At 55.1% G+C, this 12,995-nt stretch overlaps 1 protein-coding gene across 3 annotated transcripts in view; it reads left to right on the top strand.

Moving 5' to 3' along the window:
• Positions 1-12,995, top strand: part of QSOX2 (quiescin sulfhydryl oxidase 2) — a 37,686-nt gene that overhangs the window by 2,058 nt on the left and 22,633 nt on the right. Inside the window, exons 1-2 of one of the 3 annotated variants that reach the window (XM_032165639.2) lie at positions 5,685-6,321; positions 6,580-6,789. The exons of 1 other annotated variant lie outside the window; for it this stretch is intronic. In XM_032165639.2, coding sequence (XP_032021530.1) covers positions 6,747-6,789 — 43 coding nt within the window. In that variant the 5' untranslated portion in view covers positions 5,685-6,321; positions 6,580-6,746. Of the gene's footprint in view, positions 1-3,867; positions 4,522-5,684; positions 6,322-6,579; positions 6,790-12,995 lie in introns of those variants that run through there. One more of the 3 variants, XM_032165641.2, reaches the window with a different exon arrangement.

Raw genomic sequence — 12,995 nt, 5'->3', positions numbered from 1 at the left:
CTGACCAGGCAGCAGGGAGAGGGCTTCAGGGAGCCCAGGCAGAGGGTCCTGTTGGCTAAAAAGCCAAACTATGAAATATTGAAAGAGGTTTGTTCTGAGCCAATAAGTGTAGTGGCCATGGCCCGGGGAACAGTGTCAAGAGGTCCTAAGAAAGTGTGCTCCAGGCAGTCACGTTAATTTGATTTTATACATTTTAGGGAGACAGAAGTTATAGGCAGAGAGACATAAATCAGTACATGTATAGGAAGGGGTAGGTTTACAGATCATAGATGGATTCCGATTGGCAATTGATTGAAAGAGTTAAGCTTTGTCTAAAGACTTGAAGTCAGCAAAGAGAAATGCTTGAGTTAAGCTAAAGGGGCTGTGGAGGCCAAGGTTAAGTAGATGAAGCCTCACAGGCAGCAGCCTTGGGGAGAACAGAGGGTAAATGTATCTTTTCAGACCTGATTGCTGTCAGACTCATTAAATGTCTCCTAGATCCAGGAAAGACCTAGAAAGGAAGGGAGATTCTCTACAGATGCAAATTTCCCTCACAAAAGACAGCTTTGCAGGACCTTTTCAAATATATCAAGGAAATAAATGTATTTGGGGGTGAAATATTTTGATTCCCTTCAGGGTTTGCTATCTGTCATGTGGTGCTGTACCCGAGTCAGGCTGGAGTGTGGTGTCGTTGCTGCTGAGGCTGTGCTATCTGTGATCTCGGTTTCATTCACACTGGTCAGCTCTGCCTAAACTCCAAAGGGAGGTGGTATAACCAGGCGTGTCTGACCTCCCTTGCCATCAGGGCCTGGAATTTGTTTCCTCAGGTTGCCCTCCTGAGGGTCTCCTTGGCCAAGAGGGGGTTCAGTTCAGTCAGTTAGGGGACTCAGGATTTTATTTTTGGTTTACAGTCCTGAGAGCCAAGCTGTGCCCATGAGGCTTGTGGGAGGTGGAGGCCGGGTAGAAAGGGATGAAAAGCCCTCGGCACTGAGGAGTCCCCAGAGCTGTTCTAAGGCTGCGACTCTCAAAGTAGAGCCACTTGGGGACTTGTTAGAAATGCCTGCTTCTCAACAGCCCCAGCCCAGATGTGCCAGGTCAGAACTGTCTGCTTGGCGTCTGGCTCCCTGTCTGTCATCCCTGCATGGAGCTGTCCCACAGGGATAGGGCGCACATTGCCCATGGCAGTGCGGGGGTCTGGCTGCATGCAGTCATTCCCGTTGTCAACATTCTCATGTTTTCTTACGTCCCTGTTGACCTGACTCAGATCAGTCACCTGTGGCCCTGATCAATCACCTGTGACCTAGGTCATCCTGCTGATCCCCTGGGGGCACACAGGCCATGGCATGGGCCCCCACTTCTACTTAGAGTGTCCAGCCACTTTCTCCCACTGGTCCCCCTGGCCGGCACCCGCCACGCCCTGCATTCTCCATGCCTGTGGCTGCTGGAGAGGATGGTTAGGTGCGGACTCTGCTTCCCAGGAGCCTGCAGCTGGAAGGAGCAGGACAGGCCAGGGCACCTTTGTTTTCCTCAGAAATTTGGATTGAACTTTAGCTCTTGACTTGGCTTTTTCAAGGTTGGGAAAATAAATGCTTTTCCTTATAAGAAGGTGGCTTAACAAACAAAAGGTATACTGTTTGGTGTGACCAAGTGTCATTCTAGTGTTTGTGGAGATTTGGCTTAAGCCTGTCACCTCTAAGTGCTTTACAGAACAAAACCTTGTTGAGTTCCTGAAGATCTGCCTGGCAGTGGTGGTTGCTGGGTTTGTGATAGAAGATGAGGCACCAGGGCCTGGGGCTATACTTCGGCCCGTCTGACCGGTGAGATCTCCGAGATGCCTCTGCAGTCTTGAGTGGACAAGAGGGTGCACCCTAAAGGCAGGGCCTGTGTCCCTGTGTGCCCTCTGTGGCCCTGGTGCCTGTTCCCTCCCATCTCCTTCACTTGGTCAGCCTGAGAAAACAGGGCAGGCCGCCACCCACAACAGGCTGAGTCCTCCCAGACCTGCCCTCAGGAGGGCGGGAACGCTGGTGTTGCAGGTGATAGCACGTGAGGTTGCGTGGGATAGTCACGGTCACGCAGCTGAGTGACAGGCCGGGATGGGTGTCCAGGTGTGGGTGACCTGGAGCCATGGGAGTTCATTCCTTTGTCTTTGTAGAGGACAGGTGGGGGTTGGGAGCCGGACACATCCAACATCTCCTGAAGGAAGCGTAGGGCACTCTGTGATTGCTGCCAGCTCCTCTGTCCCACTTGGTCTGGTTTCTCGTCTGCTCGACTAGGCTGCAGGCTTCTTGGAGATGAATTAGAACTTGGTGTTCCCCACAGGCTTATTATCTGTTTACTGGAAAAAGAAACACTAAGGGCCAAAGGGAGGGGGACATGCAGGTGTCAGCGGGCATCTGGCGGGGCTGACAACCTGTGAGAGCTGCTGGGTGAGAGCCGCCGGGTGCTCACTGGACTCGGGAGGATGGAGAGGGTGGAAGGAGGAAGAGTTGGGCAGTGGAGGCCTCCTGTCTCCTTATGGGCCCAGAAATGGCCTAATGCAGCCCCGCTGTGGTGACCACATGAGTATTTTACAGAAAGGATGGTGCATCGGAGCAGCCGAGCTCCACGCTGGCCTCCCCAGTGGCTGTGGTTGGTGCGTCTGAGACTGCACCGAGAGACCCAGGCTGCTTACTTGTTGTTGAAGTAAGATGGGATGGTTCCCTAAGAGGGCCTTACAGCCACGTCCAGGGAGCCGTCTCCGCTGTGTCATGCCGGTCGTTGTGCCATGGGGTGACCCAGGTGACCCATGTCGTAAGCACTGCTTGGGCTTCCCTGACGGAGGACGGGCTGAGGGACTGTCATTCCCTCCCAAGAGATAAGCAGCATTGGGATTGCTGTCACCTTGGAGCACCCTTCGAGGCTGAAGAACGTGTAGTTTTGGTTTACCAGAATTGAGGGTAATGCTGGGGATCAAGAGTTCTTGGGACCCAGCCCTGCCCTCAGTTCCCAGATGAGGCGACCGTAGCGTGCGCCCGGGTTTTCTCAGACCAGCCCTTGGCAACTTCTAGGTGATTTGTGTTAGGCTTTCCTGGTTGCTAGGTGGGTTTCATTTCTACCCAGGCCTGTTATTCCAAACTTGTGCCTTGAACTTGGAGCTTAGCTAAGACCTTTGCTCAGCCAAGAGGGGGCTCTACCCAGAGAGGGTCTTCTTCCAGGGACTGATGTGTGGAGTTCGAGACCCCAGCATGACCCAGACTCAGGAAGGAGAGGCTGCAGTGGAGCTCTGTCCCTTAAACACAGCTCTCTAGTTGCATTTAAACTTGCGAGATTATTTCATCTTTACTGTAATCATTTTCTAGAACTAATTGATACTTGGCTGTACATTAGACTTCTGTAGACTGTTTCGTTAGAACGTGACAAGCAGCAGCAGAATTAATCTTGTTAGATTCAGTATTAGAGTTATTTGACAAGCACGTTTGAAATAAATGTTAGTCTACCATATATAGTAGCTTAATTATTTCCCAACTATTTTTAAGACTGGAGTCCTAAAATAGCCAGGCTCTTGAGCAGAAGTGAGAATAGGCCTGCGGTCTCATTTCTGCCTCCCTTTGGAACCCCCTGGCTGTGCTGGGTTGGGCACCCCCGCCCCTGCCCACACCCTGTGCCTCTCAGCTGGCTCTAACCCCAGAGGCCCAATGAAAGCAGGCCATTTGCATTCTGCTTTAGAGGTTCAGAGCTAGACAGGTGGGCAGAGCAGGAGAAGGGGAGGGTACCCATTGAATGAGGCCAGTGCCCTGAAGCGAAGCCTTTTACGTGTTTTGTATTTGATTTGATAAGATGGACTCTGCTATATCTTTTGTGTTGCCATGAATACCGTCCATCTGCCGGGTCCTTGCTGGGACTCCTGGCGCCTGTTCAGCTGCTGAGGGCGGCCTGTGTAACTGAAATTCTCCCTCATCTGCTCGGCCTTCCCTGAGCACACGGGCTGGCATTCTTTCAAGGACAGACAAAGGCATCATGGGGTGCCCGCATGTCCCTTCACCAGGACCGACCCTGAGTGGGGTGGTGGTGTCGGGAGCGTAGCTGTACTGAGGCAGGTCAAGGTGCTGCCCCTGCAGACTGATGGAGCTGGACTTCTCTCGCCCTGCAGTGTGTGCAGGGGCTCTGCGTGAATTCACGCTCCGGGATGAATTTGCGCTGGAAATTCATCTGTTGGAGGAACAGCAGGGAACAAAGCAGGGAGGTCCCCGCCTGAGGAAGCCTGTGCTTTAGAGGGAGCAGCGGACAGTCAACAGGAAGACAAATAAAACAAGGAAGTGGCCGGGGCAGTGGCTCCCGCCTGTAATCCCGGTACTTTGGAAGGTGGGTGGATCACTTGAGCCCAGGAGTTCAAGACCAGCCTGGGCAACATAGCAAGATCCCCACTCCTGTGGCCCCAGCCACTTGGGAGGCTGAGATGGGAAGATCACTGGAGCCCAGGAGGTTGAGGCTGCAGTGAGCCGTGATCACGCTCCTGTACTCCAGCCTGGGTGACGGAGTGAGACCTGTCTCAAAATAAAATAAGTAAGTTACCTGTAGGTTGTAAGCCCTAGAAGAATGAATAGACTGATTAGAAAGAAACTGGACTGGCCCTGGGTGGCAGAGCAAGGCGTCAGAGGGCAGCGACTTGGGAGAGGAGCCGCGAGGTGAAGGCCCTGCCAGGGGCATGGCCAGCACAGAGGACCCGAGACAGCCAAGACTGCGGTGTCCAGGGGACCTTTTGTTTTAGAGACCGGTCTCTTTGTGTGGTCCGGGTTGGCTTTGAACTCCTGGGCTCAAGGGACCCTCCTGCCTCAGTGTCCTGAGTAGCTGGGACGATGGGCAGGTACCACCATGCCCAGCTAAAAGGACTCTGATAGGGCCTTGGTCGCTCAAGGGGGCGACCACGAGGTCCCTGAGGGCCCGGCAGCAGGCAGGTGCAGGTTGAGTAAACAGTGCTTGTCTTCTTCCTGAGCAACAGAATGCCAAAGAACGATTTTAAGCAGAGAAACCTGTTTTCTAGGTAAAACTCTCTGGCTGCTCTCTGGAGAACTGAAGGCCAGAAACCAGCGGAGCACAGTGGGATGTGTGAGAGAGGCCAGGCCGCGCGTGGCAGCTGGGGCCTGAGGGGCAGAGGGAGGGTTGGCACAGCCAGGTGGGAGGAGGCTGCCCGCCGGGCTTGCTCAGGGCCTGGATTGCGAGGCGGGAAGGAGGCCCAGGGAGCATTGTCTTTGGAAGGCCAGCTCAGGGTTCCCTGAACTGTGAGGGATCCTCAGGGAACAAAGGGGAAGTCTGTGCCTTCCTGGCAGAATTGTGGTTTCAGGTCATGTAGACAGTGTTTGGGCAAAAGTTACCGAAGGCCATGTCTTGTCATCTTGGAGCATGAGAGGGTGCAGGGAGGTGGGCACGCACCCGAGATGCAGAGCAGTGCGTTTCGCTCCTACCCAAGGCACAGCTCTTGTTCCTGGCCCCCGGCTGGTGAGTTTCCCCGTCTGGCTAGTTTTCTGCATCTTGTTGCTAAGGAATTTTTTTTTTTTTTTTTTTTTTTTTTTTTTTGAGACGGAGTCTCGCTCTGTCACCCAGGCTGGAGTGCTGTGGCGTGATCTCAGCTCACTGCAAGCTCCGCCTCCCGGGTTCATGCCATTCTCCTGCCTCAGCCTCTTCGAGTAGCTGGGACTACCGGCGCCCGCCACCACGCCCAGCTAATTTTTTTGTGTTTTTAGTAGAGACGGGGTTTCACCGTGGTCTCGATCTCCTGACCTCGTGATTCGCCCGCCTCGGCCTCCCAAAGTGCTGGGATTACAAGCGTGAGCCACCGCGCCCAGCTGCTAAGGAAATATTAGGTAAAACCTGGAAATAGGACAAAAAGCTGAGTCTTGTGTCCTCTCAACATCGTGTTGGGATGTTGCACAGGCTCGCCCAAGGGCTGTGACCTGGAGGACAGACGTCTCTGTGTTTACCCTGCTGTTCACTGCTCATTAAGGGCCCAGGCTCTGGGGTTACTCGTGAGCTCGCCAACCTCGTCTGTCTGGTAGACAAGGAAAGCCCAAAGGTTGTGGTTTTCTTGCTCCATAGGACAGTTTCTTTGCGTACTGTCCCTGGGGGCAGGTAGCACTATTCTCTGTGCTTCCCGCCTGGTCTCACCATTTCCTTCAGCAGTCCCAGTGGAAGAACGTCGTTGACGCGCGTTCACTCTGCGTTTGTGCGAGAATTGTGTGTTTAGCTTTTGAAAAATTCTACTTGGACACTGGCACAGGACGGGCTCCAGGTGACACCAGCCCAGGACACGCTCCAGGTGACGCCGGCCCAGGACGGGCTCCAGGTGTGGCACAGGACGGGCTCCAGGTGTGGCACAGGACGGGCCCCAGGAGTCGCCGGCACAGGACAGGCCCCAAGTGTCGCCGGCACAGGACGGGCTCCAGGTGTGGCACAGGATGGGCCCCAGGTGTCGCCGGCCCAGGACGGGCCCCAGGTGTCGCCAGCACAGGACGGGCCCCAGGTGTCGCCGGCCCAGGATGGGCCCCAGGTGTCGCCAGCACAGGACGGGCTCCAGGTGTGGCACAGGACGGGCCCCAGGTGTCGCCGGCCCAGGACGGGCTTCAGATGTGCACTCCTCATGCTGGGAATTCACCCGGTATTTTATTTATCAGAGGTGTCAAGGTGGAGTGCACCCATGTAAGTCTCAGGGCACACGCTGGGTTTTGCAGCACCCGTTTGGCCAGGAGGCCTGTGGTTCAGGTGATGCTGCAGCGCTGGCTCTTCCTGCTGTCATGAGGAAAGCCTCAGATTGGCCAAAACTCGAGGGAAAGCAAGGTGGGTTTTTTCTGTCTCCTTTATTTAAGCTGGCAGCTGTGGCCTGTTTCAGAGGGTGGATTCCACCCGTGTATGTCCATCCAGCCCGGCTGAAAGAGAAACATCACCATTGCCACCTAGCATCTGCCCCATCTCCACACACCGCACATCTCCCCAGGGGCCGGCGCACAGCCCTCTGTCCTTGGGCAGCAGCCAGTCCTGTCTCCGGGTGCCCCATGGAGGAGAGCTGTCTACCTGGCTCTCTGTGCGGAGCAGGGAGTGGGGAGGAGGTGGAGGGTCAGGAGCGTTGGGACAACGCCTGGGACAGCTGAGTGGAGGTGGTGGGTGGCAGGTGGCTTGCAGAGTCTAGACTGGGAGAGGTCCGGGTTGACTTGGTGGGGTGCAGCCCCTCTCCCGGCCCTGACCCTGACTGCCGGTGACTTTGGACCCAGAGGGAGACGGGCTGCTCCCTCAGCTAAGGTGGCCGTGAAGTTCCATACAAGATCCTTATGATGGAAACTGCTCTCCACAGCCCTGTTCCTCCCAAAGCTGAGGCCAGAGAGTGTCGCTGGTGAAGATGTTCGTAGAGGAAGCGCCTGCAGGCGCTGAGACAGAGACCCATGCCTTTCTGTGTGCCCAGAGTCCGTGGCCTTGGATGTGGAGAAGAGACGGCTCAGCCTTGGCCACCACTGGGCCGTGCTGCCTCTGTAGCCACCAGAGCTCCACGGGTCACCTGGGTGCGACCCAGCCCGAGGGTGAGGGGAGCAGGTGGTCTTCAGGGCTCTGGCTGCTGCCAGCGCTCTGTGCTTGCTGGCCACCCAGCTCACTGGCCACCCGTCTTCCTTCACTCGGACGTCGTGGTGTTTGTGAGTTCTCCACACACATCAGTGGCGGTTGAGACAAAGAACAAAGTCCGCACCAAGCTCTGCAGCCTCGTGTGAACCGGCCCGAGCCCCCCGCTCAGGGCTTCCCCTCATCTTCTGTGTGACAGTGTCCCTGACTGCAGGTGCTCCCGCGGCGGCCTCCCTGCTGCTCTGCCGGCCTGAGTTGTCTTCTCTTCTTCTCTCCTTCCTTGGTCGTCACTCCCTGTAAGGGCCCGGCAGTGTCCCTGGTCCCGCATCCCCGGCACACGCTTGTCAGTCCCTGCAGGTGTGACCGTCGTGGGGGCATGGCCTTCGAGTGGGCATGTTGGTCCCGGCCCTGCTCCGGAGGGTTTGCTGTGCCAGCACTTGTGCCTTTGACCTGGCCGATTCTCACACTGCCCTTGGGAGATAGATCTTCCTTGGCATCTCCATTTTACAGATGGAGCAACTGAGGCAAGAAGAGATGGTAACTTGCCCCAATTCTCAAAACCCAGTAAGCAGCAGAGCCGGATGTGAAGCTGGACTGCCTGGCTGGGTCTCCACCTGGAAGGAGGGTCTGCTGAGCATGGGCCGTGGGCGGGGTAGACTCCCAGATGAGGTGGCATTCGGATGGAGACCTGAAAGGCAAACAGGAACGAGCCTGGTAAAGGGAGCGGGGGTCACACAGTCCAGATAATGTGGGGACACGACAGAGCAATACTCGCCTGTGGTCGCTGGGGTGCGGCGCAATGAGGCTGGGGCGGGCGCCGTGGAGCTGGGGGGCCTCGTGGAGACCAGCCTTGCTCCCAAGCCGGGGGTGGCCGTCGGGGCTTCCTCCAGGCCCCTGCCTCTGTCTCCGCCTGCTGATGCGAGGTCCACGGGAAAGGTCTTAGTGACAGCAGCCTCACGCCCAGGAAGGCTCCTGGGTGCCAGCGTGCTGGCCCTGAAGGGGCTGCGTGAACTCTGTCACCTTTTTCTCCACTAAGTGTCTCTGTCAGGCCAAAAAGAATTTGCCACCGTTGCTCTAGGATGGTGCGTTGTCAACGCTGAGCTGGAAAAGGTGTGGGACATCTGCCGGACGTCTGGGCGGCCCTCCAGGGGGTCAGTTAGAAGGGCAGCACTCCCGTGATGTGTGCAGTTGACCCTCAGACAACTTGGGGGCTGGGGGTGCCAGCTCCTGTACAGTCAAAAATGTGTATATAACCTGCAACTCTCCAAAAACTGAGCTCATAGCCCACCCTTGACTGGAAGCCTTACTGGTAACAAACGGTCGATTGACACAAACTCTGTGTTACACGTGTTCCGTACTGTGTTCCTACAGTAAAGCAAGCTAGAGAAGATGGTCGCACAAAAGAGAAGTGGGCCTTCTGCTCAGGAAGTGTCCCAGGTGGAGCCTCATGAAGGCCTTTGCCCTGGCCAGGCTGCCCCAGGTGGCAGTGGCAGAGGAGGTGGAGGCAGTAGAGGGGAGGCAGGCGTGTTCCGTGTCACTTCATGGAGGTACGTCGTGCCTTCTGTCTGGCTTTTTTGCTTCTTTTTTCTCTAAACTGTTTCTGTGTGGTCCCAGTCCTCCTTCCACCGTTTGCTTTAGTTTTAGTGCCCGGTTTAGAAAACGGTCCATATCATAGAAGAAACCAAAAGCCGTCTTGAGTGATGAGAGCCTTCTGCCAGGTGATGTGGTGCGTTTGTGTTTGGCACTGGTTAGGAGGCACTTGGTTGGCTCCATAGCGTCGCCTTCTGTTCATTCCTCTGGTGCGGTGTCTGTTAGCTCTTGAGTTTCTCCACGATTCATCTCATGGAACCCTTCTCCCCTACCCTTTTGGCCACATCCACAACCTCTCATGGTCTCCTTGATTGGCTCTGTCATAAATCCTGTGAGGTCAGGCACAGCCTGTGGACAGTTTTCTCCAGCGGGAGTTTGTTTGGGCTCGGTGGCCTTCACGGCTCTTCCCGTAACAACGATGGTGTCTTCAGTGGTGCAGTCCTTCCAGCTGTCATGATGTTCCCTCTGTGAGGCTCTCTGCTACCGTGTGGGCCATCCTGAGAGGACTGTGTAATGAGCCCTAAAGGGCCTTAGGACCTCAGATCTAGAGTAAGGCTCCTTGTGTTTGGGGAGCAGGTAGACTGATGAAGCCTGGGGTGTTGAACTCGTGAGTTCTTCGTGGCCAGGGGCATTCAGCAAGATCAAATCACTGTAAAAGGCAGTCCCTTACTGGAAGGTACTCCTGGCTTCAGGGACAAAGCATCCGTGGAACCACTCTGGAAAAGGGTTCCTCATTGCCGGGCCTTCTCTTGCAACCAAAAGACTGGCAGCTGCTGTTTGTCTTTCTTGTTCGAGGCTCAGGGTTAGCGGCTTTATAGCCAAGGGCAGTCCTGCCGATACACCCGGCAGCACGAACAGCAGTCGGCCTCTCCCAGCCGGTGCTCGCTCCTCTTCCTTCCTAATTCATGTCCTTTGTGGCACCTGTTTCCCGAATAGGGCACTTTCGCCTGCATAAAATACCTGTTCAGGCAGATGTCCTTTCTCCTCCATGATGTTCTTTTTTTTTTTTTTTTGAGACAGGGTCTCACTCTACCCAGGCTGGAGTGCAGTGGTGCAGTCTCGGCTCACCGCAGCCTTGACCTGCCGAGCTCAAGTAGTTCTCCCATCTCAACCTGCTAAGTAGCTGGGACCACCGTGCCTGGCTAATTTTAAAATTTTTTGCAGAGACAGGGTCTCCCTGTGTTGCCCAGGCTGGTCTTAAACTCCTGGGCTCAAGTGATCCACCGGCCTCAGCCTCCCAAAGTGCTCGGATTACAGCCATGAGCCTCCAGGCCCCGACTTATACTGTATCCTGACAGTGGTTTACCTTTCTCTGCACTGTGAATGGTTCTGTGTGTGGTCTGTAAGTTTTGTGTGTGTGGGTTTGGATGCATTGTAACTTTCTATAATAGATTTGTGTATATTTTGTGGTAGTAAATGATAAAGTAGCATCAACGTATGGTCTCTGCATTCATGACATCCCTTTTCTTCATTTTTTGGATATTTCTAGGCTGTGTGGCTAATCCGCAAGTTTTTTCAAATTGTCGCATATCTCCAAAAAATTTCCCAATACATTTGTTGAAAAAATGTGCGTATTTAAGTGGACACACGCAGTTTAAAGACATATTGGTCAAGGTGACCACTTCCCATGTGTCACGAAGAGGAGGGGACAGGAGGTGAGGGAGGCTGTGCGCCCTGTGCGGAAAGCGCTCACTGCACAGCCTCAACAGTTCCTGCAAACTGCCACGCGAAGCACAAGGAAGACGGCAGGTCTTCAGATAACGACATTTCTGTCAACATCATTTCCTTATAACGTGGATGAGAGAAAAAAAATGGTTTTGTTATGTGTCCTTCCGCTTCAAGCCACCGTTTCCAGGAGCCTGTCAGTGACATGAAGTGAGGACTTCTGTAGTTCCTCTGCCTCCCTTTTTATGTGTCTGAGGGTCAGCAAGTGGGACAGTTCCAGAGCAGAGGTTTCTCTTCCCTGGGAGAGCCTGGCAGACGGGACCCACGGAGGAGGCGGAGAGGGTGGAGGGGGTGGAGAGGGCGGAGTGCCGGCCCTGAGGCTCGCTCTCCCTCTCTCCACTTCTGAGGACTTGGAGCTCGGTGTCCTCATCTGCTAAGTAGGGGTGGTGACATTCACACCACAGCCTTTGATGGAAGCTCAAAAGGAATAAAGTGGGTCTGAGTGCTTCTAAAGCATTAAGGGCTGAAGAAACTGCACAGAGGCCGTGGTAGCGGGCTGGGTAAGGAGTGATCAGTGTGGGGCTGTGAGGGGCACTGCCCTTCCGCCGCATCATTTCGCGCAACCCCCTGAGCACTGGCCGGGGTCCTCCTGTGTGTGGGGATGGGCTGCCAGGCTGATTGGACACGGATCCCTGCCTTCCAAGGGCAGAGCCCTCTGGTCTAGTGGAGAGACGGTGTGAAATCTGTTGGGAAGATGAAGATAATTTGCTTTTGCAAAGCCTTGGTTTTCTACATGTTGAAGGAGGCAGCGTGTCCCGCGGCCTGCGGGAGCCTTTGTACGGGAACTGGTGGAATGATGACTCCACAGGTGTTTGTCTCAGGGTGTAGCGGGTGCATGTTTGGGCGGCAGCATCTGACCTGCGTGACGGGGAGTCTTCATTCGCCGTGGTAGGATGGGGGCGTATTCTGGTCACACACTAGTCGGAGTCGGGCGCGCCTGTTAGGACGTTTGCCCTCACGCTCGAGGTGCGTGCTGTGCGGACCTACGGACTTTGGAGCCTTCCTCGGCCTCTGCGAGCGTCAGCTTCCCCCTCTGTAGGATCCCGTGTTTGTCACCAGGCCACTCCCGTGGTAGACAATTTGGTCAGAAAGCTTTGTCAACTGTAAAGGGCTGTGTAAATTTACTTCCCATGGGAACAAGGCTGGTAGGAGGCTTTTCCTGCCAGTGAAACTAGGCCTAGGCAGGGGCTCAGGGAAGGCCTCGCTGAGGTGTTACCCGTGTTCAAATCGTGAAACAGATGGGAAAGCAACCAGGAACAGGTCCGTGGAAAGAGTTCCACCAGGGAGGAGACGGGGCAGAGGCCCAGGGGTGGTGGGACGGAGGTCAGGCCTGTGCATGGCTGGAGGGGAGAGGAGAGGACAAGTGAGTGGAGCAGTGCTGGGTCTGGCGGATCCTCTGGAGGCTGGCACTCTCCCAGGCGCCTTCCAGCTCGGTTCAGAATGTTAGAATTGTGTACTTAAGTCTTGATTTGAATGTTTACTTGCTTATCATGGAAGAGTAACAGGTAGAAACAACCAACAGACGTTTGGTCTTGGGAATCTGAAGCCTCATTGGAGAGAGAGAGCCTGTGAAGAGCCAGTGACAGGGTGGATTTGTGGCCTGACGTGATGAGGATGCCGTCACGGAGGCCGACTACTGAGGCTCATGTGTTTTTGGGCAGCGCCCTGTGGTGGATGAGCTTGTTGGGAGTGGGGCACAGGAATCAGGGAGCAGTTGTAAGGCCTGGATCGGATCGTGCCTCTGTTCCTCATGGGCTCAGCCCTTTGGCACCTGGGATTCTGCATTCCAGGTGTTACAGAGTTGTTTACTGCAGGGCTGACAGCCATTCCCACCAGCCACATTTGAACTCTTCACATTCTCTCTAGCGCTGCCTGAGATTCAGGAGAGTTATTTAATTTTAGGTTTTTTTGAGACGGAGTCCCGCTCTGACACCAGGCTGGAGTGCAATGGCGCTATCTTGGCTCAACTGCCGCCTCCGCCTCCCCGGTTCACGCCATTCTCTTGCCTCAGCCTCCCGAGGAGCTGGGACTACAGGCACGCACCACCACACTCGGCTAATTTTTGTATTTTTAGTAGAGACAGGGTTTTACCATGTCGGCCAGGATGGTCTCTATCCCTT

Source organism: Hylobates moloch, unplaced genomic scaffold (assembly GCF_009828535.3).
Source record: "Hylobates moloch isolate HMO894 unplaced genomic scaffold, HMol_V3 SCAFFOLD_10, whole genome shotgun sequence".
NCBI classification, from domain to species: domain Eukaryota; kingdom Metazoa; phylum Chordata; class Mammalia; order Primates; family Hylobatidae; genus Hylobates; species Hylobates moloch.
Note: the sequence above shows the minus strand (reverse complement) of the source record. Positions and strands in the feature narration are given on the sequence as shown.